Source organism: Netta rufina (genome assembly GCF_964035555.1).
Source record: "Netta rufina genome assembly, chromosome: 2".
Taxonomy (NCBI): domain Eukaryota; kingdom Metazoa; phylum Chordata; class Aves; order Anseriformes; family Anatidae; genus Netta; species Netta rufina.
Window position 1 is genome coordinate 105457154 of NC_140124.1, and position 27694 is coordinate 105484847.

General features: G+C 43.3%; 1 protein-coding gene across 1 annotated transcript; it reads left to right on the forward strand.

Moving 5' to 3' along the window:
* Positions 1-200: 200 nt before the first annotated feature.
* Positions 201-25701, forward strand: APCDD1 (APC down-regulated 1; the record flags this gene model as incomplete). The annotated part of the gene is made up of 5 exons (XM_084306793.1): positions 201-240; positions 9087-9270; positions 10602-11133; positions 22607-22928; positions 25250-25701. The coding sequence occupies exons 1-5, from the start codon at positions 207-209 to the stop codon at positions 25699-25701; spliced, it is 1524 nt and encodes a 507-aa protein (XP_084162919.1). The 5' UTR covers positions 201-206.
* Positions 25702-27694: the final 1993 nt, after the last annotated feature.

Consider the following 27694-nt stretch of genomic DNA (forward strand, 5'->3'; position numbering starts at 1 on the left):
TCCGCGGAGACTTGCCGGCGGCTCGGAGCGGAGCGGAGCGGAGCGGCTGGGAGCGGAGCGGGAGCCCCCGAGCAGCGGGCAGCGGGGGGCGGCAGCCCCGAGGAGAGGGTCCCGCCGGCCGCCTGCCCCCTAGCGCCGGCCATGGGCTGCCCGCCGCGGCGCTGAGCCGCGGGTCCCGGAGCGGAGCGGAGATGTACGGCAGGCTCATGCGGTGCCTGCTCCCAGCCCTGCTGCTGCACGGTGAGCGCGGGGCATCCCCCTCGGGGAAAGCCGTCGGGGTGGTGCGGGTGGGAGCCGGCGGAAAGCTGCGGGACGGGGCTGCTGCCGGGCATCTCCCGCGGGGATGCTGTGGGGCATCGCCGGGGAGCCGCGGGCTGCAGCAGTTTTGGCACTACCTAGGGTCGTGCCCGAGTGGAAGAGAGCCCGGGTGCCTCTGCGGGCAGTCCTGCTCTGAAACTCTCTCGGCTTAGCCCCGGGATGAAATTTCTCTGAAGCTGCACAGTAGGAAAATGTTAGCCCTTGGCATATGGGACTTGACTGTGCTGCGTTCAGCTCGTACATTCATACTAAGACAACTTTAGGTGACAACGCGTTTGCCCAGAATCCTGGCGTTCTTCAAGAGCAACTTCAATTAGCTGCAACTGTTTAATTAGCTGCTGAGGTATGTCCAACATTTGGCAGCCAGATTTGAAAAGTCCGGGTAGAGATCTTGTTGTCAAAGAGTGACTCAAGCTACTCAGCTACAGCATCGTTTGGAAGCATGTTCCTAATTCAGGAGTGCTTTGCAGCATCCAGCCGCCTTCTGCTAAATTTTGCAGGACCTCAAGCTTACTCGTAAAAAGAGGAATTTAGCTGTTACGATGCAAGCAACCTACATGGATTCAATGTGAGGTCTGTGAGGGGGGGTAGGGGTTTCAAAGCTATTCCTGGGATTGATTTTGTGGAGCAGGGATTGTCTCTCTCCCTGTTTGTACAAGTGCTAAGCACACAGATGGTATTCAGTAAATAATAAAGAGCATGGACTTCTGATTGTGTATTTTGTTTTGAGAGACAAAGAGCAAGAGACCTCGTTCCCCAGGAGGGGGTTTTATACCCTTCTCACAGCTCAGCTATGAAATCTAGAGAGTGCATAAACATGTTTAGTTAAGTCAGACCTGCTGGGACACCAAAGGTGTTCCTTAAAACTCTGTGAACTGAGACGTAAAAGTGGAAATGGGACGTTTGAAGTTAGAGGGTAAGGAGAGGAGGTGTAATTACAGGGTTGGACTCCCTGGCTCATCTGCTTGGAATTACAGAGCAGTGCTGAACCCTGGCTGGAGCGGGAAACAAATCAGGGCCGATGATCAGATCAAAACAGCAGCTGCCAAAAGAGGATGAAGTAGGAAAATTGTCCATTTTTTCCATCTGCAGTTATATTTCACCTAATAACATATACCTACATTCTTGTAGAACGAAGCAGCTCGGTGTGTAAACATACATACACACCTCAGTAATGTAGCAGTGCACAGCCTGGATCTGAGCTTCCAGCGTGGGGAAACTGCTGCCCTCTTAAAAGCTCGAAAACTCACATTATGCATTTGAAGTGCTGCCAGTCGAAATGCGTTTACCCTGTTAGCTTTAACTTGGCCTAGAGCTTTTCTCTATGTGCCACAGAGTCAACAGGAGCATCCTTCAGACAGCGGCTAGCCCGATCTGGTAATACATAAGAATAACCAGCAATCCCAGGGGATCGTAGTGCTAAGCCTCTTCACATCACGTGACGTTGTCTTAAACTCTTCTATTGTACACGGCAAATTAAGGGTTAAAAGTGAGTGAGAGGGTGTGTGTGTATTTAGGGTTTAAAGCTTTATAATGCAAGTTAAAATGTCCAGTAAGACTAAAGCTTATGCCTTCATTATGTTAAGAATTGCCTAATTTAACGTTGCTGAATTACAATTTGGAAAAACTTGTATTCCTTAGTCAAAATAAAACCTGTACAATGTCAAAAGAGGTTTGCAGCTGGAAGTTGTCCATTATCACTGTTTTCTTTGCTTAGACAAAAAGCCACAGAAGTTTCAGATGTCAGATGCTAAGATCGTTCAGCTCCAAAAAACCTGATTAATAAGAGCCACCTCCAAGTGGGTTCAAAACAAATTTGGCTAATTTCTTTTGTAAATGCAAACTTTACAAATACAAATGCTAAGAAGAAACTTTAGTGTATTTCTGATTATGTTACCACTGAATTAGAAACCCTAACTAAAACAATTTGTTGATAACGTCATGGAAATAGTCCTAATAAAGATGATGAAGACAGGACTGCTGGGCATTTCAGAGCAAAACTGTTTACGCTTTTAAAAGTTCTCTGGCAATATTGCTTAAATTAGTTGCAAAGTGCTTAATTTCAGAACCCGTTCAGGAAAACAATAAGTAAATATGTACTTATGTACATATTTATGTGGGATGTAAATACCCACGTCTGTAAAATGGACAAGAACTGAGCTCCATGCTAAAGGCATACAAGATCTATTCCCTCAGTAATGTACTTCAGATGGGAATCTGGAAGACAACGAAGAGGAAAAAAGGGAAAGACACGCCGCTTGCAGTAAGCCTTCTAGAGTTAGCAGGGAGAGCTGGAAAACAGGCAGAGTTTTATTCACAGTTTCATCACTGTAAATTCGATTTCACCCATCTCCGTGGCTTGTCTGTGGGCTTACAGTGGTACGGAGTGGTGGTTGTGAGCAGCAGGGGTGATTTTGGCACTCTGCAGCATGTCTGGAGGATCCAGGCTGGTAGGTGGTGGAGCCCCAGAGTCGCATACAGCATGCTGAAGGCAAATAGGCTCAGCTCTTTGAAGCAACAGTATTGTCTTATAATCTATGCAGTGCTTTAGGTAGGGCTGGTGGAGGGTGGGATTACCCATAATAAGCTTGTTTAGCGCTGTCTGTACTCGGATAAAAGTCCCATCGGTGTTGAAGGGAGTCCCACCTGAACAAACACCCATGCTTTGTACGGAGGATGGAGCCGGGGTGTGCAGCCCGCGCGGCAGAGCGCTGCAGATGTCTGTGATGGAGACCAGATGTCGGCTTCAAAGGGGGCAAGACCAAACTACTGTCGATATTGAATTGCACTTACGGCCCAGAGCTGCACCCGCCGCGCTCCCGCGGCCCCGCGTGGAGGTGGGCTTTAACCCTTGGTGGCTGCAGAAGGAAGCAGTGATCCGAGATAATGGCCAAACCTAAACCTAGCAGAGTTTCTCAGCTCTGCAATTGCTTGGCACTTGGTCCTCTGGTCTCTCCCAAACAGGGCCATGGAGCAAGGACAGGGCTGTAAGATGATGGAGGGTCTAAGCCTGGGCCAGCCAGCCTTGGAGGAGTTTCCTTTTTGCTCTCCCATCTAAAGATACTTTATCTGTCTTTGGGATCTTCCACACTGTGAAATGCTTACTTCCCTCCATGAGGCTACAAGTCTCTTTTGAAGCCATGCCCAAAAACTCTGCACGCACAAGAACGGCAGCAGATACCTGTGAAAGGAAATCATTGTCCCATCTGCTTTTATGACTATGAAATTCAGGTTTCCTTTCCCGGCCCCTTTGTTCATGGTAGCTAATTTAGGTCCCGATCCTGCGAGGAGTGTTTGAAGTTTCGAGCACAGGGAAAACACTGGTAAACACAGACAGCGGCTTGGTAACGGGACATTGTATTCTCCACTGCAATTACACAAGTTTGCACTGCAGCTGAAGGCCTGTCATGGGCGTTATCTAGCACGCTCCCACATCAAGAAAGAGCGTAATCCAAATGTGTATTTATTTAATTGTGCAGGGCAACTGCCCAGATAAGGAGAGCTATAAACCTAAGCCGGCCAATTATTCATCTGTGGTAAAGTTTTTTAAGTTTCAAGCAAGTTCAGACTTGAGCAGGGCTTGCTGCAGAAACGCGGCACAAATGTTCAGATGTCTCCGTCGGAGGTGAAGCCATCACATATTGCAAACTTGGACTGCCACTCGAGATTGTTTTCGTTTATAACAAAATGGTATTCTTCTGGATGTACGTTGCTGTAAATGGAAGAAAAAGCGGTTCCTATTAAGCAATCCCAAGCTAAATCCAGTTTTGAGTCCTACTTTCTGGTAACTTTTATTCTCCTGTTCAGCCAAGGGTGAACCTGCCAAAAGCCTAGGAGCTTTGAGCCTGCATTTTGCAGCACTACATTTGACCACATTTGAAGCCATGGTTTAGATTCTGGTAGAGGTGTTTGTTAATTAAACTGATTAAATCTAACCAGTTTAACATTTCAGATTATTCGAGTTATACTTTTGCAACCAGGAATAGCTAAGAGAATTGGCCGGGGTGTTTAGGTATGAATTAAAAGATGAGAATTTGTGTTCAAGCACAACAGTACTTATCATTATCTGTGCTGCAATTGTTCATTATTTGCATACTATTTTTCAGAAAACCGAGCCATTTAGTGTAGCAGCTCACAGTTTATTTTCAGAAATGTTGGCGGGGAGCTCTTACAGAGCTACTTTTGAAACACATTTGGGTAACGGGCTGCCAGCAGATTGCCCTTTTAAGATTCATATTTCACTCGCAGCTATGTGCAGAAATCTTTGAAGAACTTGAAAGTAACCTATCTTCCCTTGCAATTATTTTTATCTAGAGTGGTTGTTCCCACATCAGATAGAGGTTTATGGGTGAACCCCGGAGCCTGAACCCTCTTCCTTATCAGCACCTGGTACAGTGCGTACTGCCAGCTGTGCCTTACTGGCCTGGCAGCTGAGCACAGCTCCGCTTTCCCATTCAGATGGATGTTGGGTCTACCCTCTAACGCGTGATTTGTGAGGCCCTGGAAGGGGATTCCCAGCTAGAATATGGAGCTGTAGCACCTCCTGTGCTGTCTTCCATGAAAACTTTGATGCTAAAGCTGTATTGTGATCTACACTACTTGGGCTTGATTATGAAATGAAGACAGATATTGATGCATCAAAAATGTGTTTGTTTTTCTTTGTTTTGTTTTTCTGGCTGGTATTTTTGACAAGTTCTGGAATTTTCCTTTTCCTTTTGGGCTCACTCCTTTGACTAAACAGCCATCATGGGGAGGGAGATAAAATCTTATGGCCTATGGTCATAGTGTAGTTAAGTTGGTGTTAACCAGAGGCTTCACAGAAGTACTGCTATTAGCCTTATGCAAAGAATGTTTTTTGTTTGAAGGTTGTCAAGCTTTTGAGTGATAATATGATGGATTTTTTTTATCAACTGTGCAAGATTCCTTCATATCACAAACACAAAAAATAGATAAATAAAGTAAGTCAGACCTTGAGTCTGAAATACATGGCTTGTCCTGGAGGTGCTGGTGCCTACCATCTGCCTGTGCAGTAGAGAGTAGCAGAGCTGGATCCCTTTGAATGAAAGCAGTGGCTCCAAGTATGTTGCAACTGTGTCTAGGCTCCGATGTGGGCTTTTAAGAGCCATGAAATTCTTTTGCCAGTTCCGTGAAAGCACGTTTTAACCTTGAGCCTTCCAGCAGCATCCCACTTAACATCGCCAAATGGACCTTTTAAAATGAGTGCCATCAGCCCCCTGAGAGCCCGGTTTTGCAGAACACTTCACTGTGCACAGCCAAAGGGGGGCAGGGGACACTGTGTTGCTTTGGATTACCTGCTCTGTGGAAAAGCACAGGGAGATGGTGTTCAGCTTAATGCCCCACGTAGGAAGCACATCGCCAGTCTTTGCAGGGGATCTTCAGGTGATTCAAGGGAAGTTATGGCACCTCTGTATGGCAGCCATGTATGCAGGCATATGTAGGTGCATACAAAAATGTTGAAATGATTATTCAGTGAGGGTGGAGACTGTGCTAAATTAAGTATTTCCTTGCTCTTGCAACACAAACATTGCGAAGTGTAGTGAGCAAGGTAAGGGTCCCATCAATGCCTTTTAATCATACACCACAATTCCCATCCTGATAGTCGTGTCCAATCTATGTGATGCTGCCTAGCACGCATGTTCTACATCTCTTCCTCAGTCTCTGCCGTGTTCCTTGTGTCCTTGTGCATGTCTTGATCACCTAAATTTGTTCCTGTCCTCATTTGTCACAGTTTGATGGATGGAGTCCTGTGCAAATACTCTCTCTTCAGGTACAAATCTCGGTGGCTGATGATGCAAATCTTCCTTCCATCTGCTGGGTACAGTTTGTTGCTTGCAAGTTGCAAAACAGAACTACATCCACTTGTACATCCAGGGAGAGTTGGGACCCAACTGGCTTTTAAGCAATATCAAAAAGATGCTGTATAATGTCACATAAAGTTTGTCTCCTTTTCAAAAACCCCTTCTTTTCATTATTTCCTCCAGGGAATAATCAGCAATGTATAAGATAGTTACTGCATTTTCTCCTTTGATATGCACACATAAAAGATGGTATCCTCCTATAAAAGGATTTTTGCTTGGAGAAATTAAATGTTCAATTATGTTAAAAGGGATAAATCGTTCATTTTCGAGTGCATCTGTATTCATGAGTCATATGACATGAATTAGGAAAAACGACTGCCCAAAAGCAAATTGCATAACAAATATGCCTTGGAAATAGTTACTTGAACCATTTCAAAACCTCCTCTTGATGGCAGATTTCAAGTGCTTAACAAATCAAGTCAGAAATGTAAATCTTCAAAGGTTTTTTCAGGGTGAGATAATTTCTTTGCAGGAGACATCCTGACAGCTGTGTTTCTGTTGAAAAAGTTAGTACTGATGGCTCCAGCATTGAGGGGGTACCTTGCAGGAAGTGGCCCTGCTGACACAAAAGAGGCTCAGCACCCATGAAGAGGAGCTTCCACTTCATTTCAGAGTGATGTGCTGAAGTAACGTGGGCTTTTTGAGTGGGTGGAGCTGTAGAGGTGGAGAAGGGTATTGGAAGGGCAGGTCTCTGTCACTAGCTGTGATTCATAACAACAAAAATAAGTCTACTCATAAGTTCACACGGACCTGGCTGAACTTGCTCTTCTGGCAGCGTAAGGGCCTGTGACATCAACCCCATAGCCACGAGGTTTCAGATAAACCCGATAAGCCCGAGCTTTTGAGGGAGCCGAGTACTGTTCCAGGTGAGCTGGGCTGCAGACCAGGCACAGCAGAGAGCTGTGCAGAGATGCTGGCTTAAGGCCAGGAGGCGATGTGCATGAAGGACCGAACCGGTCTAGCAAATCCTGCCTCTCAAATGATCGTTAGCTCCAGCAGAGCATCGCCCTGGCGTGGCCATACCACCTCTGAAATGGCACTGCTGTTTCTGGCTGCAGAACGACGGTTGTTTGGTGCTCACCTAAGTGAGACTGATCAGCAATGCAGAAACACCTGAGAAGACGAACTTTCAGCAAGGCAGAGGTATTGACCCTCTGAAAGTCAGGCTCCTTTAAGGGCATCTCCGACGGCATGCTCAAATATCAAAGCATCTCTCGTGTTTATTACCCTTTAGAAAGTAAGGCCATAAATTCTCATTTGGATGGAAGAACTGTTTGTAACCTGCAACAAAGCTACCAGTTTTTCTAGTAGACTTTGTGAGGCTGTATTCATTACTCTCATTAAACCTTGAGATCATTCAGTGATGAGTACCGTTTACATTCGCGTATTTATAGTATTGTTTCTGGTCATTCTTTATCTACTGGATAACTTCTTGCCTTTGTTTAGCTTAGGAATTGCTCTTTGAAAACAGTTGACATGTATGTATATTTTTGGCAATGGCATTTTCCCAGGTATTACCCCAAGTTTCTTCCAGCAGATATAGGACCTACTGAACATAATGAGTCATTGACGCTGTTTTCTTTTAGCAGTAGGAAATGGCAAAGGTTTGAAATGGTGTCTATCTAAAAATGAATAATGCTGATTTTCCTGCAAGTTCTTTAGCAATACCACGCACTGCTGGACTGATCCACAGCCACAAGACTACCCTGAATGACAGACCTCGCATTTAGAGGCTGCTCTTCATGCTTAATCTTTAGATGTCTGGCCTGGGGAACACAGAGTAGGGTCTGCCTTAGGTGGCTGTGGCGCTGCATAGGGTGTGCAAGCAGAGGTTGTGCCACACACAACCAGAAGCAACCCGTTCCTGAGCCAAACCAGGGAAGAGAGCGACAAAAAAGAGGGGGCAGATCCTAGCCCCTGTCCCTGGGAGCACGTGTTACCAAGTTTTCCCTCTCCCAAAATGAAAAACCGGGTTTCCAGGGCACACAACCAGCCCCTCCAGTCCACCCCGTACTCTTTTTCTAGCCCAGCGGTTCTTAAATTCCTTTTGGCAAAGTAATACGGTTTTCAACGTGTTATGTAAGGTTCATGTTTTTCACCTCTTAACCTCTAGATGTGTGTTTTTCTTTTGATCCATGTTTTCCAACATATCTAAGAGCACTCGATGCCTAAAAGAGTAAAGGCACATTCCTTCTGAAGCTACATATTCATTTTGTCCAATTAATATTGTGTAGAAAGATCGTTGGTGGGTTTTGTATGTATACATTACTAGAAACCAAAATTACTGTGTGCTGGAGATAAAATTAGCTTTTGAAATTCCTTTTCCCTTTTCAAATAAAAATAGCAGGATCTGCCTTTAATTGACCACCTCAGTCATCACAGAGGCTTCCTGTGTGCAGAGGCTTTGCTTTTAGTATCTGTTTTCCCTTGGCTTTAAAGAGCAGTCTTTATTTGCAAGTTTATTATAGAAGCATTCAAATTAGAGGTGGGCTGAAACCGCAAAGTTGACGTCCGGATCTGGATGCGACCTTCTGAAAGCTACAAGGCCCAGGTTTTTGATTGTCCTGACCAGAGGCTAAAGAGGTGTCTGTAAAAGTCAGGTTCGGTCACGTCTCTGGGTCTAGAAATGCAATACTTTGGCTCAAGCCCTTTTCTCCAGTATGTCTCATAAAGCTAGACTACTTAGTTGATTGTTCGTGGACTGATATGAAGGAAGAGCATCCCGTATTTAGTTATTTTCCAGATGAGACAAGGAATGTAAACAGTGCTTTCCTAGGCACAAAACGGTGTGAACAAGTGTCTTTCAATGCAAGATGTTCATAACCTCCTTTATGATGTTGGAAGAGATCTCACCAGGGTCTCTTGATGATTTTTATTTTTCTATTGCAGGGCTGGGAGAAGGTTCTGCTCTTCTTCATCCGGACAGCAGGTCCCACCCTCGGTCCTTAGAGAAGAGTGCATGGAGGGCTTTCAAGGAGTCACAGTGTCACCACATGCTGAAACACCTGCACAATGGAGCCCGGATCACTGTGCAAATGCCTCCCAATATTGAGGGACATTGGGTATCCACCGGGTAAGGAAAGATCAAACAAGATGTTTGAGTGATGTATGTGGAAGAGAAAAGGGGAAGGAAGCAGAGAGGAAGTATGAATGTTCCCACTTCAACCAGCAGGGGAAATACTTCCCTTAATATGGTGATGCTCCAAATTCCAGATGCTTTATATATGTTTATGCATAAAAGGAGAAGGAGCTGCGTTATGTACATAGGAATATCATGCTATAAAGCTGTCTTGATGAATCAATTTGTGGTCTGGATTTTAAACAGCATGCTGTGAAGTATCTTTAAATCTCTTTTCAAATAAGAAAGAGACCATTGAGTTGCCAAAATGGATGCTTATTCAAACATAGCATTATACTATCTTTGACTACATGCATTAGACCCATCAAATGGATCCTTGTTTTCAGAGCATTTGTCTAGCACAAGTTTTATTAGCAAAGAAATTAAGAAACTGTATTTCACCACTTCTGTTCTTCTCTATACATGATGACTTTTAATTCAGAGCACTATTTTTCTTTCCATGTCTCAGCAGGCAATATTCACCCACTAATTTGAAGTGACTTATAGTAGGAAAGTCTGGGGATTTTTAACAGGAAGAAGTGTATTTATGTTAAACAGTGTGGATGACAAAGAAGGGGGACAAGTCTGAAGGTATAAAAGGATTTTCTAGAGGAAGTGGAATTTAGCTTCTATTTACACCTTCAGGAAAAAAAATAAAGTAAAAACACTCCATTAAGCAACCTCAATACTACATGGTCCATATTGAAGCCAAGTAGAAGTTTTGCATTAACTGCCACCCCTGTTGAAACTTTGAGTGCAAAAGCTGAGGACAAGATCCTGCAGGTCCTTTGCAGACCAGAGCTGGCGGTGCACCACTGAGAAGCCTGTACAGCAGCTGTAGAAACCTGTTCTTTGCACTGTTCTGTGGATATTTGGCATTTTGCTTTCTGATGTTATCAGCCCTTTTGCTAAATCTACCATGCAAAAGAGAAGAATAGATGTTTAATATGCTACTACTTTTTTTCAGAGAATTGAGTCATGCGGCAGTACTTAGACAAAAAAAGAAAAGCAAAATATGACTCAAAGTATTTAAACCTACAGAGCCCTTAGGTAGATACAATCTCCATGAAGAAATATATTGATAACAGCATAATAGTAGAGGGAATGGTTGGCAAATTGGCAGGTGTATATACCTGGATCCAATTTCCCTCCCATTCATGCCAGTTACATGAGCACCCAGGTATCTCTGTAGACCCATGCAGTGTTGCTCACTCTTGTTACCTGAAGTATACATGATGTGCAGCCTTGTTAAAATTTTGTTTCCATCACTCTCTATCTTCCCACAGCTGCGAAGTTAGAGCAGGCCCCGAGTTCATCACAAGATCATACAGATTCTACCACAATAACACATTTAAAGCCTATCAGTTCTATTATGGTGGCAATCGCTGCACAAACCCTATCTACACGTTAGTTATACGTGGCAAAATTCGACTTCGCCAAGCATCCTGGATCATCCGGGGGGGTACCGAGGCTGACTATCAGCTACGCAACATACAGATCATATGCCACAATGAAGCAATAGCCAAAAAATTAAGTGAGTTGGTGAACCACACGTGTCCTGGATTTATACCAGAAGATAGTCCCTGGGAGCAGGATGTGAGCTATGATTTGCTGAGAGAAGAGAACGGTTGTGAATGCACCAAAGCTCTGAATTTTGCCATGCATGAACTCCAGCTGATCCGTGTGGAGAAGCAATATCTGCATCACAACTTAGATCACCTTGTGGAGGAGCTATTTCTCGGAGACATTCATACCGATGCTACCCAGAGGAGGTACTACCGACCCTCTAGTTACCAACCTCCTCTTCAAAATGCCAAGGTACGTGTGTGTATAAATGCCATCTTTTTAAGATACCAGTGACAAAGCCTGCATTATTCAGCTCTTCTGAATCAGCGTACTAGTGTAATCTAAAATGCAGATGTGGTTCTAAAATAAGAGATGGATGGTGGCCTTACAGGTGATGTAGTCAATTATAAAAAGATCACAGAACATATATCATGTGAATAGAAACTCTTCTGTGCTTCATGAGACTGCATCAAATGTGTGAAAAGTAGTCTGATGAGCTAAGTTCAACAAAGGCCACTCTGAGTCTGGAGAAGGCATCAAAGACATGTATGCAGAGGTGAGAGTTGTTGGCTGGGACTATTGTTGTGGGCTAGCAGCAGAGAAGAAAGAAAGTTTGATACAGCACTGAAAAAAGGCAAGAGAAAGAGGCATCAGTGGATGCTTGTTTAGTTGCAGGAGCGTCAGGGAGAGAGGAAGTCAAATTGTATCAACATCTGGAAGTTAGGTGATCCATAACCTGGAGAGAAAAAGAGGAAATTGGAAGGTAGAGACATGAAAGGGACAGTGTGAAGGGAAAAAAAAACTGACAGATTTTGCAGGTCATGAATCCAGAAGCACGCACACACGTTAATGAAATGAAAAACAGGTGCATTTTGAATGGGTCTCTAATTTCATTGATAATTCAGTTTTCAAAGGGGCCTCAGAGTGCCCTTAGCTTCACTGAGAACTGATCAACCCATAGTAAGTTAAATAAAAATCAAGCAGGAAGAGCAGACATTGATGGCCAGTAGCAGGAGGTCTGTCTGTACATCTTTACAGGTGATGTTTCAAAGGAATACAGCAATTGGAACCACATTGCAGGCTGCAATTGCTATCAGTATGTTCCAGCTAGGTACTGCTGCAGGATCACTTCCAGCTAATGGGTTATCACAATTTTTTATCATCTCACTGCAACTGATTCAAACATCAGCCACAGCTTATCAGCAGTAGCAGGAAACATAACAGGGGAAGTGAGAGTTTAGATGAGAAAACCTTGGCTTTCCCTTTCATTCAAAACTGCTCTGTCTGCCCTGTGTTGTGTCTTCCTCCTCTGAACTTCAGTAGTTCAGGACTTTACTTGAAATGTATTAATATCCTGGTCTGGTGATAATTTTAATCTGCAGTATGCATATCTGTGCATATCTATGGATATCTGCATATCTATGCCTCTATACAAACGCTGCTGTCATTTCTGTTATTCTTACGCTCTTTTCAAGTGACCAGGGACAAGTGTGCTTCTTCTTTATAAACACACGTTTTCCCAAAATGGAGGGTTTCAGCAGCAGTAGACGAACCACAGCACATTCCTCATCAAAAATGTTGGATTTGGCAGTTTAAATTTTATTTAATTAATTCAAACAAGTGCATCTACTTTCTCTTTGCTCATTTGGGAGTGAAGGTTCTTTCCTAAATCTCTTCCTTGAAAGAAATCTGTAGGGTCAAATTATCTGACACCAGCTGTGTGAACTAATATGTTGTATTAGTTCAGCAAATATGGGAGATCTTTTTCTGACCACCCGTACAGAGACCACATGTACAGAGACAAAACTACTGATTTAATCCATCCCAGCTGATTATATTTCCAGGTCTATTTGGTCAAGTCTAGTTATCTTATTATGGGCTGATAGATGACATAGTAAATGCCTAATGTATTTAATGCCAAATGCGTTTCCACCTGGTAGTAATTTCATTACAGTCAGAATGATCACGTGTGCTGTTGACCAGCTTTCTGAAAATAAGACTTTTGCCCAAGTCCGATGTAATTTTAGGACACGCTAGTCACAATTTTCCTGCCTGTCTCTTGTACTACTATAGCATCACTTTTTTGCCTCTCAAATATAATGCCTCTGAAATGTAATGCTCCAATTAAAAGGATTAAATCTTGCATAAAGAGGTTTCTTTCTCGAGCCAGGTTAAAAAACAAAAAACAAAACTTAAAGACCTTACAGTTATCTGAGAGCAGTGAAACTCTCACTTAAAATTACAAAGCCCGTTATCTTAGGCATAATATGATGTAGCTTGTATTCTGATGTATCATCCAGCTGTGGCACCATGGAGGGCACCTGTCTGAGCCACCCTGTATGCATTTAGCCCACAGTCCCACGTGGCATGGTGGGCAGGTCCTGTCCTGAGCTATGCATGCTCTGAAATGAGTGAAAACCTACAATGTGGATCTCATACTGTATGTTTACAAGAACTGGGGGAGTAGGAAGGCAGACAAGCCAATAAGTTATCCATTGGTATTCATGAAGTACAGTGCTTCCAAATAATACTTTTGGTAGCCAGATCTTGGCAGAGGCTGAATCTTGAGGCTGAATTTCTGTCACTGGAATGCCATTCACACGAGTACTATTGGCTACAGAAAGTGCTGTTACTATAGAAAGCACAAGTTAACTCTGAGTACACCAAAATACATACAAATTCCAGCTCTCCGTGATGAAACCCCTGTAGCCTCACAAATGGAGCTGCCAGGTCGTAACTTTCAGACCAGTGCTCGACACCCATTTTGTCCAGTTACGAGTTCTGGCAAGTTACTTTACCTCTGTTTCTCCTCAAATGTTTGCCTGCACAGTCTTTTTGGCTCCTACAATGTATGCATGTGTACATACAGTGTCTGGTTTACAGGGACACCAATTCTCAGCTGGAGCCCTCAATTGCAGAAGATGTGAAGGTAGAACTCAAATTTTAAGTGTGCGGCAGCCTAGGTTCTCTTTGTATTTTCGGTGGATTAATCTTGTTCAGATTTGATGTGAGATTTATTTTATCTTGAGAGAAGTTGGGCTTGCTGATAGAGGTTTTCAGCGTGGCACAATTAATAGTACCCCTGAAAAATGAACCTTAGCGTTAGCTCCCTTGAAAGACTTTGTGGGTTTTGATTTGTTCTTAGCCATGAAGTTCTGTCTGCTAACAGGTTCTCAACCTGGCTGTATGACTTGGTGTTTGCTGAATGGAGGAAGAATAGTAACAGAGATGCATTTTTTTTCAAGCTCAGGCAAACATACCACTGAAAGGTTATAACCCTTCTTCTTTGAACTCCTTTCCTTCTCTAATTGTTGCTCCACTGGGACCCAGCTGAAAATGAGTTTAAATGCTAAATTGAGTTTAAAACTACAAGTCACAGACTCCTCTGGAAACTGGACACCATGAATAAATAGAAACGTTAAATCAACTTGTTTTTTTAAGGTTTCTACAGTCATACCAAGAGGCTGGGGAGGCCAGGAAATTGCTTCTGAAGTGAATCAGGTGTATTGTGTGGAATCTTTCATTTAAGGCTTTTTTCATTTCCTTTTTATTTATTTTTATTTTATACTTATAAAGGCCTGCCTAAAATAAGTTAAGAGGATTCAGATTTTGAGTTAAATTTATAGTTAAGCCGTATATAGAAGAAAGTTCCACCCAGCTCAAGAGTTTACACAGCCTGTAAGTTGGATGTGGTAGCCACGTTCATTACTTATGTGGTTGAAATGAATGGTAATTAAAAGCAAATGATTGCTGGATATGCTAGGAACGCCAAAGCCACATGATCAGGACTTTAAACAAATAGAATTGGACCTTCTCCAAACTCCTGCAGTGATTTCACCACAGGATGGTAAATCAAAAGGGCTGTCCAAAAACCAGACAGCTTTATACCGAGCTACAAATCTGAATAATTTCACAGATTACCATATCTCAAGTGTTCATATAAAACCAGGGAGCTTTTAAAAATATCTAATATGTCATCTCTTAAAGCTTTACAAATGTTCGTAGATAAGAGCATACCTTAAACAAATTCCTCTTGTAAAATACATGGAAGTTCTTAAGTGCAGCTGTTTAACAGGTCACTGTATAGATTTATCTTAGCAGTCCTCTAGCTTTGCTCAAGGTATGAATTAGGACTTGCTGATGATGTGGGTTGAATGTGTCTTTGATGTGTCTTGATGTAGAGAGTTTAGAAAGGGATTCAAGCTAGTGCATGTTGAACTTCTTTACCCAGCGGGAAAGAGCATGCTGATGGAAAGGGCAGGATGGTGGAATTGCTTGGACGGCATCATCTGTATTGTACAAAAAATACTGATTAGGACAATACCAAGGAGCCTGGCTGACCAGTCATAAAATCACACCTGATTTGCAAATCTATAGGGGAACTTGCAGCATGAAGGAAGGCTTGAATGCAGTATTCGCTCGCTGTGCATAAGGACAGAAGATGTTTTCCGAGACATCTGCTCTGTCTAAAAACACAGGAAATGTTTACAACAGCAATACTAGGACACTGGTTTCACATCTAATTGCCTCAGAAATACCATTTTGTAAACAAAGAACTCCTTGTGCTATTTTATCATCTGACTGAGTAACAGGAAGGATCAGTCCACAGCTGTGATGACAGGTCATTCAAGTGAGATCTTTTATTAGGAATAAGGCTGGAGTGGTCTGGAACATCACAAGAATCCTAAAACATGCTAGAATAACTTTCCTTTTGTCTTTGCCATGTTCAAACGTTTGCTGGCCACACATTTTCATTAAAATTTTCCCACGGAAAAGCAATCCCAAATTGTCAATCCTCTCTGACAAGTTTATTCACCGTTGGAAGCTGACTTTCAGCACCACTTGGTGTTTGCAGCTGGAGCTGATTCCACGTATGGAGGCTGGTGCTTGGGTTTTGGTTTAGCCAGGAGGTAAAAGAACAAAGTGCACAAGGTTTTCTAAGCTTTTGAAAATGTGGGTGTTCATCTCTTTGAAACTCAGTTACTTCATCTGTAGGGGGAATGCTGAGTACTGGAGGTGCTCACAAGGAAATGCAAGCAGAAGTTAATAAATAGATCTTAAACATGTGAAGTGCCTCAGAGAAATACGCAAAATATTATCTCAATCAAAAAGCATAATTTTGGAGGACAAAACTCTTCTGTTTGCCAGAGCAGTGCTACTAGACTTCCAGATTAAGCCAACACATGAAGGGTTTCTTTTGTTCATTATTACTGGCAAAAGACTCTTGATTAGGGAAATTATGAGGGCAGCAAAGAAAGAACATTGAGAAGACTGTTCAAACAGGTTAATTCCAGGTTTATGAACAACAACAATGTGTATGATGCACTTCAAAGATAAGAGAAGCAAACAGCTCCTAGCCAAACCTTCAAAAGCTGTGTTGGTTTTAAAACCATATTCATCTTCACTGATCACCATTTCTTCTGCAATTACAGTAAAAGTCTGCTCCAACACAAATACAGTACCCCAGATCAGAGTTAACTATTTAGTTTAGCAAAATAAAAGAAGGGTCTTCAGATCAATGCAGCAAATATATCTAAACTACTGACACCTTCCTTCTTGTTGGCATCTAACCACAATTACTTCATCTTTTGTAAGCGGGAATGGAGGACTCATTGTCAAAATTGCTATGCAGTAGCATAGTAGGAGTATAAGTAGGCTTACATAGGTTGCTTTTTAAAGGCATGATAGACACATAAGGCAGCTTTATTTTTTAATATTCTGCTCCTGAAGATGGACCATCAAACTGTTGCTTCATATTTTCCAGGATTTTTTTTTATACTTACCAAAATATTCATGTCACTATAAATGTAGTATCATTTTAGTTGGATAGAGGACATGCAAGTAAATTCATCTGAGAAAAAGGCCATGATTTATCTATGTTCCCATCTTTGGTGCAGGCTAAAGGAGTTTGTATGATAAGGGAACAAGCAGAAGACTCTTGTATTTCATTTCGGTCGTGTTTATTTCAGTTTTATGCAGGGTTGTGCAATGGAATCGACGTGATAGATCAGACAGTTGTGTAATGGTAGTGCCTTCAGATTCCTTCGCTATCTTTCTCTTCCTGGGAGTAGTTAATAAAAACCATTCCTCAATATCTTAAAATATATGGTACATATTTGTAGATAAATCTGAACGTACCTCCACCCTCCTTACTGCGTGCAGCTCCTCTGTTCTCCACCAAAAGAAATCCCAAACTGACAACCCTGCAAAGGAGTTACCACTCTCCCCAGCATTTCATTTGCTTCAAGATTTTTTAATTAAAGTTCTAAATCTTTGTTATTCTTCATTCCCTTTGGCAGGCTGAATTACAACTCTGTCAACCATGCTTTTCAACTCCCCAGAGCCAGCCTAATGCATGTTAGCCAACTTAGCTTCATATGAGGTCATGGAAAGCCTGCAAATTATCACTTTTGTGGTAGAGGGAGATTGTAGCCGTTTGTTAAAGTGTTGTCTTGGTCTGCAGTTATCTGGAGCAGTGAAAGAGTGGAGCTTGATACTACCCTGAGCAATTCATAAAAGTGTTCTTTGGGTGGACTCGGTCCTTGGCAGTGTGAGGCAAAGCATCTAACATTTTCTGTTTACTTGGATGCATTTCCTTGAGCTGACACCTTCTCCCAGCTGATGTTCTCCAGAGGTTTGCCTTTGTACTTGTCCTGGGAGCATGCAGTTATTGATACCAAAACCTGGCACCTGGCTTCTTGGGCGGTGAGGCTGAAGGCACTCTGACCATGCAGGCCTCGTCCTGGGCCTATCTAGCCCAGCCCATGACACACACAGCGTTCAGGTGGGAGTTGGGGGTCACTGCTAAGCATGTCTTTTCTTTCCCCTCTTCCTCAATGCTTTCTCTCTTGGTCAGAATCTGCCCTAAGAGGGGAGTCCCCGACACAAGAGCAAGACAAACTTGTGAATAACCAGAGCCTGGGCTGCTTCGTGTTGCTTAGGAGCATCTTCCCTTGGTGGCAGGTCTTCTGCTAGCCCTTGCCACGCACAATACAGTACAGATGCAATCTGTCCTCCTCTTTCAGCCATGAATAATACCCACTTTTTGCCATGAAACCAATGCAAATCAATGCTAGCCAAAGGTGGGTTTATGCCAGCTGAGAACCTGGCTCTTCCAAACAGGCTTTCCATGTTACACCTGCAGAGGCGCAGGTAAAACAGACGTAACAGCTTAAGAATGTTGTAGAAATATTTTTAATGTCAGTATACGACTTGATAAGGCAAGATATTGCTACAAAAATGTGAAATATGTGACTTCACTGGGTATTGTAAAGGAGCAGTGGTGACAGCAGCCCAGGAGGAGGGAACAGACCCAGCTGGCAATAATATTGGGAAAGGGAGGGATGGGTGTACTTAGAGTAGCCACATGGAATATCTGAGTTTGAATAAAAACTGAAAGTTGAAAGGCCTGAGCCCCAAGAGAGAGATTACAGAAAGAAGCAACTGCTCTGCCAGGAGTTTAAGGGTTGGGTTTTCGTTTGATACTGGCATTACTGGGAGGAAAGAGGAGAGCGAGGAGGGAGTCCAAAGGCAGCAGAGCTGACTGCAAAGAGCATGCACTTTTCTGTGTTTCTGAGTCAGAGCTGATGCTTGAATTTCCTAACCAGCTTATGGGATAGGAAGGATGTGCAGCAGCTCCAGATAAAAAGAGAAGGTGAGATGATTTCCCAAATTACTCTGGGAAAATAATGTGTAATTTCATGTCAGTTTCAAGACCTTGCAGATATGAAACAAACTGCTGCTGAGAAAACTCCTAAGAAAGCCCCTAAAATGCTTTTCTGCTAGGAATGCATGGCATCTCTCAGACTCTTAAGTAGTCACCATCCCTGGGGGTGTTTAAGGAAAGATTGGAGTGGTGCTTGGGGACATGGTTTAGTGGGTGGCATTGGTGGTAGGGGGATGGTTGGACGAGATGATCTTGGTGGTCTTTTCCATCCTTAAAGATTCAATGATAGCAAAATATCAGAAACAGTCTTCTACGGGGGAAAACTTGGGAAAAGCTGATCAGCTGGCTCTGCTTCAGGCAAATACCATTTATCTTTTTTAATTGAGATACAGACTCATTTTCAGCATATAAAAATGGATAGAGTAAATATTTTTGAGCAGTATTTTCAAAGTATCTGTATTTTCAACCTCCTCTTTACTACTTGTGCTTGTTTGTTTTGTCCCTAAATACAACTTGCAGTATATCCTGCAGGTCCTCTCTTTGATATTAAGAAATGATTTCAGCTTCTGGTTTAACCATAAGGAAAGAGTAGATTTCCTATACATTTTGGAAAGGGTTTGGCCCATAGATTTCTTGGGCAACAACAGCAACAAACTACAAAGTTGTTCAAAGAAAACTGGAACACCTTCCAAAAAGATCTTTCTACATGTTATTCAAAGCCCATTTTACCATTGCTGAGAGAACATCCCAGTTGCGCGATAGTTTTTTTGTCCTGGGCCATAACAAACACTATGAATTGATTAGAGGAGAATTAGCTCTAGGCAGCCACAGAATCCAATAGAACTTAAGCACAAAAATAAAATGTGCTGAGACGATTTGTGTTTCCGACTATCCACAGCAATTGGGAAGAAGATCAAGCAACCTCATCCTTGTTTGCTTTTTTATTAGAAACCTCTCTGCTTGGCTTCCAGAGCAGTCTGGCCCTGTTACCATTTCAGCTGAGGCAGCAGGAGGGAGGGAAAAGGAAAACTGTTCATGGAAATTTTCAGATCACAAACTATTTTCTCCCCAAGTATACAAGAACTGTTTCCAGCCAGAGATTCAGGCTTATTGCAACCCTTGTGGCCTCATGGATTAATTCACAAGTTGGCTTCAGAGAAGCACCCAGGAGGGTGAGGAGCTGGGCCAGCACGGATTCAGCATTGCAGAGCTTCAACAAGGCTTCCCCTCATCTCCATGGGAAGGGATCTTGCAGACACCGAGCAGTGGCCATCCCTGGGGCTGTTCCTTTCCACAAGACCCCCGTATTAAAAATACTGCACTGTACACCTAAAATATTTGAAACATGAAACAGATGTGCATCCTGTCCACTGATCATTTTATTGCTTTTTAGTTTATGTCATGCTCAAATTAGCTTTTTATTAGAGAGTACTTAATTGTGTTTGGACTCAAATGTCTTCTGCCTCTGTTCTGTATTTTCTTTGAATGTCTGTTTTTAGAAAATAATCTTTCCTAAGACAAATGGAAAGGGAGTGATTTGCAAGGCCTTAGCCAGTGCAATTAAGAACCAAAAGCAGCTGACCTGAAAAAGCAACAGTGAAAAATACATTCAGTTGTTAAACATGAATTACTCCATAATTAAGTCCAATTCACTCACAATAAAACTAGATCTTTCTCATGTACATTACTTGAACAAAAATTGTACTGACGGGTTTTACATGTGGCACATTCTTCCACTAAAGAGTTCATAACTCTGTGAAAGATAATATCAGAGTGAAAAGCGTAGGCTTAAATTCAAGCACTAATCTAAGAGAAGCAATGCATTCAGGGTATGGCATTAAGAGATGCCTGAGCCACTTTGGTATCTCACTGCTTTGAAAGGGATACTCCTGCTTCCCTCATAACTTCCCCAGCTTCTCCCTGTCCTACTTCCTTTTTATTGCAGCAAGTGCCCATTCACCACAGCCACTTCATCCAGGTGTTAGGCAGCTGTAACACTTGTCTGCCCCATGGCAGGACAGCGATACTGGAGAAACAGGTATTTATTTCATGGACACCTGGCCTGGTTCACTGTCCATGCAAGGACAACAGCAGATTTTGTGGTTATGTGAAACCAAACCCTTTCCAAAGAAAAAGACTGATATCCTCTAAAGAGAGCTAGAGGTTCAACAGACCCCCTTCATTAGTCCCAAACAAGCTTGCAGATGATGAGCATTTATTGTAGACAAGAGGAAGGAAGACACTGGACTTCTGTCAGATTGTGCATGAAAGTTTGCTCAATGAATAGAGCTACGTGCAAATATATTTATTTATCAATCTATCATATACAGGCCCATTACATTTCTGTCTGTTTTCCGACAGCTCACAGTCTTTATTTAACCTTCTACCAGTCGTGCATCAAACAGAAAAGCTGTAATTGTCTGTTTCTGTGAACTGAGATTAAGTCCATGGGAAGGTCACACAAGAAGCCTGTAGCAAAATAGAAAGACAGGCCGGATCTTGACTTCTCTTTTGACCATAAGAAAGCCCAAATTGAAACTCGCAGTCTCAGAAAACACCCCATTTTTACAGTCCTTGTGTATTATCTGTGCTTTCGGTGTTCAGGGGAACTACATATTTTGCACCAGTCTCTGCTGTTAGTTACAATGGCACAAATCTGCTAACTTCACCAGTCTCAGTTTATTTACTCAATTAAAAATACTTTGTATTTTCATTAACATACCAATGGCCCTTGTACTTGCTTGCAGATGCTGGAAAATGAATTTTAAAAATAGTTAACAAGCTCCACAATGGGAAAGAATGACATCTTCTTCTGTAGTATGCTGACACACGGTCTCCAGAAGACCATTTGGTTTTGGGTGGAAAGCCCCTCTGGAGGTCAGCAGGTATCACCTCCTCCTCAGAGCAGCTCTGTTGGCCAACACTGGTTCAGGTCACCCTGGGCTATATCATTTACAATTATTTTGCAGACAGACCATTACTCTACAGCCTGGTGAAGCTGGCAGCGGACTCATTGGTTTCACTGACTTTTGATGTCAATGTGATCTGGAGGGGAGGGAAATATAAACCCTATTCAATATGTGTAAAAGGGATGCATTGCCTGAGGTGTGTTGGTTCTCAGAAGCTACCTATGGTTGTAATAGCAGACAGACTGAGGGCACAGATGAAGAATGTGTAAATGTGCTTCCTAAAGAGTGCCCTGAGCTGAAAATAGCAAATAGAGAAATGATGACTCTGTAGTAGCACATGTGGGCTTTAAAATATTAGTGATGAATTTGAGAATTTATGTAATGGGATGAGCTCAGAGACATCACAGAGAAGAGGACTGGAAAGGGGCATGAAGGAAAAGCGTTCACGCTATATAAATTCCTCTCCCCAGTGGCTGTGTGGGAGTTTCAGCTCTTAGCTCAGTTCACTCTGAAACTCCTCACAGCTTGAACAAAGTAGGTGACACAAGGAACCCACCCTGTTCATCCCCCTGTCTCCAGGAGGGATCAGGTATCCTCAGCAGATGATGGAAAAGGCTGGCTTTGGAGTCTTTGCCTCTTGCAGAAGTGATTAGCACATGGTGGGCAGCACATGGTGGGCAGCACATGGTGGGCAGCTCCATCCACGCATCACAAAATGGCCTTGCCCCTCAGGGACATGGCTGGAAGCTGGGCCATGTGGATCCCAGAGGTTTGGTGCTCAACAAAGTGGTTCTTCTGTGGGCCTTCATCAGGCCTGACAGACACCACAGACCTCATTCCTGGTGGAAAGAGCCATAAAGCTTTCATTGTGTTCAGTGACAGTAGGCCGTGTCTGCTGCCTGGAGCACCTCGGGCTCTATGCAAGCTCACTTACGTCCCCATATCCATGGTGCTGTCAGCAGAGCTGTGTGCCTGACGCAGAGAAGAAAATTGGCAGAGGCTACAGTTAAGACTCCTCTAGATACACAAAGGGTACGCTTCACGATCTTGTGTTAAGGCTCAGGAAAGCTGAAAAGGTGTAAAATAGCAGGTTGCTGTTCTCCCAGGCCACTGCCCAAAGAAACGAGGGTTTCTCTCTGCCTCCTTGCAGAACCATGACCGCACGTGCATCGCGTGCAGGATCATCTACCGCTCGGACGAGCACCACCCTCCCATCCTGCCCCCCAAGGCGGACCTGACCATCGGGCTGCACGGCGAGTGGGTGAGCCAGCGCTGCGAGGTGCGGCCGGAGGTGCTCTTCCTCACGCGGCACTTCATCTTCCACGACAACAACAACACCTGGGAAGGCCACTACTACCACTACTCCGACCCCATCTGCAAACACCCCACCTTCACCATCTACGCCAAGGGACGCTACAGCCGAGGAGTGCACTCGTCCAAAGTGATGGGCGGAACGGAGTTTGTGTTCAAAGGTAGGGTTGCTCAAGGTGGTTTGATTGCTAACGAGTTCATTTCGTCATTTGCAGGATTTACTCCTTTCTTGGGCGGTTTTAGGCCTTCTGTGATTGCCCAGGCAATGCATGATGTTTTACACCACTGAAGCAATGCTCATTTGAGGCAAAATAGAGAGATCTTCACTGCAACACAAGAAAATAAGTCTTCACATCGCTAAGTCTTGGAGCCTAGTGGACAGACTTCAAACATCTAAGCAAAGTGCCCAAGATTAGATCCATGTCCTAAGGCTCCTCCAGCATAGAGGGGAAAAAAAAAAAAAAAAAGTGACTTCAGAAGGCATTTCAGGTCATAAGTGGTATAAATCATTTTTTGGCAAAGACAGATACAGTAGCATATGTCTTTTCATCAGCTTCCAAGGGGGCCTAGAGCAAGTAGTGGTGTCCCTGAAGACAGCTCTGATTAATCCCACCACAGTGAATACTGGATGTATCTAACAGCCCCCTCAAGTACACCAGGAAGCAGCGCTCAGCGGTGACGCTACCCAGGTCCCTGTGGCTGAAAAGCCTTTTCATACAAACAGCCCCACAGCAGCCTGCTTAGAAAGAGCTCGGTGGTTTTAACCACTCGCACAAACAAACATCTCCAAAACACGACGTCCCTCCACGGCGCCAGCCCCAGCGGAGCCTGTGGAAACCCCGAGCATACTGTAGGCTCTTACCCTCCTAATTTCAGTTGCCATATGAAAAGCATATAGCTTCTTGTACATCTCCAATTTAGGAAAATATCTAACTATGAGAAATGTTTTACTAATCTAGGATTTTCATAGGAGGCAGGAGATATCCCTGCCTGTCAGAGCTCTTGTTCTTTCTAGCTGTATGCAGCATGTTCCAGCTTAGCTCCTAGGATAAAATCCAGTTTTTGCTTGAATTTCTGTTTGATAACCTGCCAATTTACCTCACAGAGCAAGGTCACTAATTTTGTTCTTTTAAAACTTTTCGGTTCACTCTCTATAGATTACCTTTTATACCAACTAGAGCAAATAACAAGAGCTGTTGAGCCTTTGAGTCAAATATCTGCTTGTAAAACTTCAGAATAAAAATTTGAGTATAAAGTATAAAAATCTAAGTATAAAAAGACACATACATTATTAACATCCTGTGCAAGAATTTGTGAGTTTGGTGTGCTGGGAGGCATGAGGGTTTGTAATTTACTTGTGTTTTGGTCAGCACCAATCTATTCTGAAACCCTTTTCTTGATATACAGTACCAAAAGCACACCAAGAACTATCTCTATTCAGCTTCCACAGGCTCTTTCAATTTGGCTTTTCTCAACTTTTTAAACTCATCTGAAAAATAAAACTCTACATGCTCTAAACCCCTATGAAAGGTAGCATACCTACGAAAGGTATAGAGGTAATTTTGAAGTGAAGAAGTTGCAACATTTTTTGTGTTTGATACTGCAAGCCGCAGTCACCGTTTAGATAACAAGAAGTCTCTCTAGTTCAGAAATACTTAATACAAAATACTACAGGCAATATATAAAGATTGTAGTATTTTACAAATTTTACAATTGGAAATTATTATTTCACTAGCTTTACAAGGCAGCATATGTTTTAAAATGATAAAAATAGGTTCTAAATAGCCCTACTTATGGATAAATATGGATGTTAATAAAATATGAGCAGAGTTTTATTGTTTCCTCTTTTATGTATCTCAACCAGGCTTTATCTGGAAAGGATTGCCTGGAATTTATGTAAAGCTCTGCTCAGTCTCTGACTGAGATATGTGGCCATCAGGTTTTCTTCAACTGAATGTGTGTGTGTGTGTTCAGTACCCGAAGCAGTTATATCAAAAGTGTAAAATGATGCAAATAGATTTCCTGGCCACACCTACAGTATAAGAAAATTGATTTAAGAAAGAACAAAGAGATTCAGAGCTGCTGTAATTCCCATTGGTTAGATCAAAAGACATCCTTAAGCAAATTCAGGAAGCACCAGCACCTACACAAGGGACGTATTTAAAATAACCTTGTCCCCATAGCCGTTAAACCCATTTGGCAACATGCCTCACTTGAACCTTTGTGACATTGCTAGCAGCAGAGATAAGATACAGAAGTAAAAGAGTCAGTTTCAAAAGCATTTTCCAATTTTCTTCCCTCACTGATATTACTGTGCATTTTTCATCAAATGCTATGGTCCTGCCTGCGAAGGACATGGTGCTGCCCCGTATGGGCAGATCGAAGGGTGAACCCCTATTTCAGTGATGATTTCTTGGGTACACCCCAAGCAGCATGTCGCCTTTGCCCCTCTGCTAATACCCCCTCTCTTCCTCGCTTGCAGTAAACCACATGAAGGTGACGCCCATGGACGTATCCACAGCCTCTCTGCTCAACGTCTTCAACGGGAACGAGTGCGGGGCGCAGGGCTCCTGGCAAGTTGGGGTCCAGCAAGACGTCACCCACACCAATGGCTGCATCGCGCTTGGCATCCGCCTGCCGCACACCGAGTACGAAATCTTCAAGATGGAACAGGATGCCAGGGGCAGGTACTTGCTCTACAATGGCCAGAGGCCCAGCGACGGGTCCAGCCCCGACCGACCAGAAAAGAGAGCCACGTCTTACCAGATGCCTTTAATTCAGTGCGCTTCGTCCGTGCCCAGATCTGAGGAGTCACCAGAGGAAAATAAAATACGCCTGTATAGCAGCAGGGCACTGGCAAAACATCCCAGCGCCCCAGCTCTTGCTTTGGTGTTGTTTATTTGTACTGTGACATATTGGGACATTCTCAGCTAGAAGTGAAAAAAAAAAGAACTATTTTTCATGACTACAAAGCCAGGATTCCATAAGACTGAGGGTTGTTTTTCTTCAGAAAGAAAGGGACGTTTATTTTCTTGATGCACTTGAATGCCTGAGAACTGTTGTTCTTTTCCTTATTTCCCCCCCTCCTCGAATCACAAACAGCACTCGTTTGATGTTTCTTGTGCTTTGAACTTCATCCAGTCTGATCCCTGGCCTGACATGACTGCACAAAAGTAATTGCACTTTAGGACTGCAGACTTCTGGGGGGGGAGGGATAGGGTCTCCTTTTTATTATTATTTTTTTTAAACTGCTGGGGTGAACATTACAATCCTGCTTCAGTTGTCTCTGCTGTTTTACCATTGTGGTACTTTCTCAGCCCAACACTCAGTTTCTCATCAGAATTTAACTCTGGGGAACAACTCGGTGTAGTGTTAATACTGTGACAGTGGCTTCCCCCTCTGACTTCAGGACTCGGGTGTAGATATGTATATAAGAAGAAAACCTACAAGGATTTATCTAGCCCTTATCTCACAGCTCAACAGAAACAGCAGATCAACAGCCCTCCATTGAGACAGTGGTAAATGGTTGATATCTTCAAGTAAAAAAAAAATATTCCAAATAATTTAAACTATTTTTACAACTACTAAGTTGTAATTCCTTTTACAACTTTTTTTTTTTACAACTATTTTACAACTTCCTTTTACAACTATTAAGTTGTAAAACTAACCAGTGGCTTAACATTTTCTCATCGATTTCGTTAGCTATGTAGTTGCTTCAGGACCTCCCTCTGAATCGAGTAAATAGTTACAACCAAGCCCCACTAAAGCCAGACAGAAAAAAGCTTTTTTTTTTTCTGTCAGATACACAAAGCCCAGGTAAGTTGCTGATGAAAGCCTGAAATGACTTGTTCTGTTCCTGTGTTCATGAGGCCTCATGTACTCCACGTGCAGTAGTTATAGCTTGGATGTTGTAACACTGCCGCCTCCTCCCTTTTCTCTTTGCTGGACAGTCCCAAAACACAGCGTGGTTTCACCAAGGTTGCACCCACACTGGTATGGAGAGACACTGCTGGGAAAGCGGGAGAGGCAGAGCCCTCAGAGAGCTTCCCTCAACAACACCTGCTCTGGAAACCCTCGGATTTTCTCCCTCTGGCAAATACCTTCTTGTGTACACACTGACATGGATGGAAGCAGAGAGAGTGGGGGAGATATTTAAGGCCAGCAAGGAGGTACAGCTCATGGATGAACCATGCTCCCAAGTTTTAATGGGGAGGAAGCTGAGGGCACGGTTCAGCCTTGAGGCCTTTACTGATATACACACGTGCTCTGGCTCACATGGGGAACCTGTGAGAGCAACACAAGGAGTAAGGTCACTGTGTTTCATCAGCAGTAGCTTCTAGCTGCCCCGTCCCGTGCTACAGGAGGAAGAACCCTCCAATGTGTCATTTCTAGCATCATAGGAAAAGCCCATCTTGAATACAGCTCTTTCAGCTTTGCACAGGTGAGCGTCCATACCGTGTGCTACAGCAAAAGCATGCTCTGAAATAACAGCGATAGCATGGACCTTCCTAGCAAAGCAAGCAGGAAAAAGCCACCCAAGTAGCAAATGGCTGTACTCAGGCTCCCTACCTCCTCAACGTTTGTGCCTTCTTGACAGCTTGCTCCAAGCTGGTTTCAGCCTTTGACAGGAATTCCCTGAGTGATAAAGAAATCAGTTCACCTGTTTTCGAGACAGCCAGAGGAAGAGGGGGAAGGAACAACCACAGGCTGTCACTGCCACATCACACCTTTCACATTTTTCCCCCAGACATGAAATGTCACAGAAAACCCATAAATAGCTCAAGAGGCAGGAACAGAGCTCAGGGTGACTCAGTAGCCAACAGAGAAAGCATTCAGCCATTCACCTGGTACCAGATCCTCCTTCAGCTCGCTGGGAGGAGCTGAAAGCCAGCTCACTATGATAAACCAAGCCCTGAGAACAGCTGCT